Below are 4,585 nucleotides of genomic sequence, written 5' to 3'. Positions count from 1 at the left end.
TCGGAGTAATAAAATACTCAAAGAGTTCAATAAAATGATTGATTACATTTCTTTTTCCAGGGCATCGCAATTTTTGATTCTGCAATTTTTAAAGCAAAACTTAATTTCATAAGTTTTGATATTTTAGTCTTATTTTTTAAGAATAATTTATGTCACAAAGCAACAAATTATTTAAAACAATGGCTTGCAAAATGGTTTAAAATGAGATGTAAAATACAAAGAAAATAACTCTAAACCAATTTTAATTTCCAATGACAGACGTTTTTTAAAATCGGTAGAAATATAATAAAAAGGAAATCGAAAGAAATAGCACGTTGATTTTATCTTGTCAAAATTAAATGTAATAAGTTTTTAGCAGTGTCATTTGAAATCTTATTTTATCTAAATTGCATTATTTTTAATTTAACCTTTGAGATCAACTAGACTATTGGCAAATGTATAATGAGCCTGCTGCATAGGTGAAATTTAAATAATGGTAAAACCATAGAGGTGTTTAGGGCTGGCGTTAGCATCTTTTGACCGAGATCACAATATAAAAATAGTAAAAATTCTGTATTCAAAAACAAACGGAGGTCCAAAAAAATGTTTAAAACGAATAGAATCAAAGCTGAAATCCTTCTAAAAGACGTTTTTATTGATAAAGACTAGCCACTAGGTCTTAAGTTGTATATTTCACCAGACTACTGGTTAATTTTTAAAAGTTTAAGAAATTTATTTCTAAAAACAAGAATTATATTTCTTGTTTTTAAAAATAAATTTCAGGGTAGGATATTTATTTCTTAAAACAAGAAAAATATTTCTTGTTTTAAGAAAAATATTTCGTAATAAAAAATTCAATTTTGCTGTGCTTACAGTAAATTTTTTCAAGATAATGTAGAGCGTAAGATGAGCTTGGAGAAGCTTTAGAAGCTACTTCAAATAAGTTCTTGTAAAGAGCTATTAAAAAAAAGAAGAATAGTGGATTCAAGGAGCTAGCTAGGGCGACTGTTTATCATTATTGAATGGTTCTAATAATTTGAATTATGATCCGATACCTAACACCAAACTCTGAACCTTAGAAGTACATTTAAAAAATCTTTTTTTTACATATTTTCTTCAAATTTTTTCTGAAAATTTATATGTATATAAATATTTATTGTACATTTGCGGCGTTTAAACGCTGAATTTTGAAGTAAATTTGCTCCAGAAACAAGAGATATGTGGCAGTAAAGGATCCAGCATTTTTTGGTGTTTGAGATAGCTAACATGGAGCAAAATTCAAACATTTGTATGTATATACTTATGTCAAATAATTTTGCTTTTTAAAAAATTGCAATGGTTGGAGACTGGGAACAAAAAAGCAATAAAATATTATCCCCCTGCCCCAAACGTGAGAGCAGTAAGTTGATGAAATAATTTTTTTGCTATTCTTAACTAAATTTATATACATCGGTAAATTTTAAGTATTGTTTATTTACAGTCGCTAAGCGTTCAAAAATTATGATTTTCATATAAAATTTGTAATCCCCTCAAATTGAGGGGGGTTTAAACTTTATATGGTCATAATTTATGAACGCTAAGAGATAATACTTAATAATAAAACTTAAAATATATCGATGAATATAAACATTAAAAAATATTATTTTACCAATTTTTTGTTCTCACGTTTGGGGGATAAAATTTTAGAGCTTTTATGTTCCAGCCTCCAATCATCGCAATATTTTGCAAAACATCATTATTTGACGTAAATATAAACATACAAATGTTTGGAGTTTGCGCCATGTCTGTTAGCTATCTCAAACACCAAAAAATGCTGGATTCTTCACTGATCTGTGGTTTGATGCCTACTCTTGGCTTTTTTTTTGACATAAAGCAATTTTGCGGTGCTCTGTGATGCAACCATTAGGTCTTCTTGGAGCACTTAAAATAACCACACAAAAATGTGTATATATATTTTTGAATCATATTAATACGTTTTGATCTAGTTTTGATCAAAACGTATTAATATGATCGCGCTTATTTTTCTATGGTGGTTTTAATAGAAACCTTTTATCAGATTTGTTACTAAATAAAAAATTAAAATTGTATATTTTGTGGTAGAGTTTTATTTAGCGAAAGGTTATTTGGTTGATTATAAAATATGAAAAAAGCGTCGATACCACTTGCTTGTTTAGACATCGTAAACAAAGTTTTAAAATTTTTAACCTTAAATCTACAAATACGTAAAATATTTTAAAATTCAAAGTGGTTTAAAAGAGATATCCCTGGATAATTAAAAGTGTAATATAATATTATAAGTAATATATATTAACAGCCTTCCACTAGAATTAGAGTTGGACCTATTAGTGACTAAAGTACAGATAAAAACACTTTTAAGTATATTTTCCAACGATGCAACGTATCCAAATTACGTTTAAAACAAAAAAAATCCTATAAATTTTTAAATAATTGATAGTTTATTATTTCTTTCTTCTCCTAAAAAGTTTACTATTTTTTTGCTCGTGAAGTCCGTTGATTAAATTACCATTTTTGACGCACGCGTGTCTGTGAGTCGTGCCGCAAAACCATGAATAAATGCTGTAAAGTATTTTCGTATAAATAATTAATATCAACATTATTTGAATACTCAATAATAAATGCGAGCTCGTTAAATATTTTAATAGTCAGAAAACTTCCCATAATACAAGTTTAAATAAAAAAAGCTGAAGCTGGGTTTAGCACAACAAAATATCAGAATTAACTGATGTAACCAATTTATTTCGTTCACACGAAAATGATGTAACCAACTTTTTTTTTTACAAAAAACTTACCATGAAATTCTATGCACGCGTTTTGTTTCTCTATTGTCTTCTGCTAATAGTTATTTGGATACTTATTTACAGCTTTAAAAGTTGGTTTAATTGTTTATAATTTTTTAGATTTTGCATTATGCCTAAAGTTTTATCATTAATATATTTATATAACTTTTATAATTTTACTTCAGTTCAAAACGACTCGTTTAAAACATCCTCACGTAACACAACTTGGCATAAAACATTTTTACATGAAGCATCATCACATAAAGCACCCACAAATGAATCATCTTTGAATAAAATATCTTTGCATCAGAAAAGAAAAAATGAAAGTAAAAAAATAACCGAGTTTTATCGTATAGCTATTACTTGTTACATACCTTCGTCACCTAACGAAGTACAAACTTTTTTAACTATGTTGTATGGCTCCTGGAGGTATATAAGTAATAAAAAAGATGAATTTAGTAAAACGCGTCATTTAGTAAACCGCGTGAACCTTATAGCATTTACGCATGTTGATAATATAGTTATACTAAAAACCGTTTGTCAAAAGTATAATGCACGATTAGATAAAAAAAATAATGACGAACGTTGCTGGTATATTAGACAAGATTATGAGATTGATATTGGGTATGATGCAATTAACTCCTTTATAATGTTTAATCGAACCGATATATACAAAATTTTAGAGCCGTATAAATATACTATGCGTACCGACTACGATGTGTTTCTAACCCCAACATTGTACACATGGAAAGCTAAAAAGAAATTGGTAGTAGGAATCGGAGGTTATAGTGTTTTTTTTACACGTAAAAGATTAAAACAAATATCACTAAAGTTGAATTTAACGCATAAAGGAGTTCATGATGTTGGATCAACGTGGTTTGGGGAATCAAAGTTGTTTATTAATTTATCAAAAAAAGTTTTAGAGAACACGGTTCTCATATATTTAAATGAGTTTAATCCCAAATTGCCTGGGTTAATAAAAATAAAACTACAAGAAAATGAAGATGGTATTTGGCCTGAGTGGTGGAGGCCAGTTTCTTTATTGTACGGAGCAGAAGTTTCACTCAACCATTGGATTGAAGATTTCTCAGACTTGTACAAAGACAATTTAGACGTATCTTCATGCTCTAATTCTAGTTTATGGGAAACTCCACATATTCATTGTTGGCATAATGATTGTGAGTTCCAGAAGTTTCGTTTCATAGATAGTTTAAATGAAATTCTCAAGAAAAATGCAAACATTTCTAGCTCTTTTTTTCATCGTTTTGCTGACAATGTTTACGATAAAGATGTATCCAAAATGACAATAAAAGAATATTCAACTTTTATTGCATGGAACTCATTTGGAAAATATATTACAAAAATAATTCATCAACAAAATATCCCAGCAAGCACACAACGTTGAAACAGCGTTGAAATAACGTTGATCGACGTTGATCAACGTTAATTCAACGTTGTTTCAACGTTGTGTGCTTGCTGGGTATATAATTTATCAGTAATGCAAATAGATTATACAGAAAATAATTCCGTTATTTGAAATCCATTTATAAAATACATAAAGATTATTTAATATTTGAAAAAAAAGATTACTTCTGCTATTATTGTATTTATCTGTTCATTGTTTATAATATTATTTACCTTGCATTTTTTTAGTTTCCTTTATGATATGCTGTTAACTTAAATTAACAATATATATACAGAAAAAAATACGTTTATTTATAGTATATACATACATATATATATATATATATGTGTATATATATATATATATATATATATATATATATATATATATATATATATATATA

General features: G+C 27.6%; 1 protein-coding gene across 1 annotated transcript; it reads left to right on the top strand.

Moving 5' to 3' along the window:
- The first annotated feature begins 2,659 nt into the window (after positions 1-2,659).
- LOC136075382 (uncharacterized) lies at positions 2,660-4,202 on the top strand. The gene is made up of 2 exons (XM_065788352.1): positions 2,660-2,869; positions 2,963-4,202. The coding sequence occupies exons 1-2, from the start codon at positions 2,791-2,793 to the stop codon at positions 4,180-4,182; spliced, it is 1,299 nt and encodes a 432-aa protein (XP_065644424.1). The 5' UTR covers positions 2,660-2,790; the 3' UTR covers positions 4,183-4,202.
- Positions 4,203-4,585: the final 383 nt, after the last annotated feature.

The sequence above is a fragment of the Hydra vulgaris genome, chromosome 01 (assembly GCF_038396675.1).
Source record: "Hydra vulgaris chromosome 01, alternate assembly HydraT2T_AEP".
NCBI classification, from domain to species: Eukaryota; Metazoa; Cnidaria; class Hydrozoa; order Anthoathecata; family Hydridae; genus Hydra; species Hydra vulgaris.
This window is presented reverse-complemented; position numbering and strand designations above follow the sequence as displayed.

Bases quoted from the DNA above. Each gene is read 5' to 3' on its own strand.
- LOC136075382 (XM_065788352.1), top strand. From the start codon at position 2,791: ATGAAATTCTATGCACGCGTTTTGTTTCTCTATTGTCTTCTGCTAATA. The intron at 2,870-2,962 runs GTTGGTTTAATT...ATTTTACTTCAG, and splicing joins ACTTATTTACAGCTTTAAAA to TTCAAAACGACTCGTTTAAA.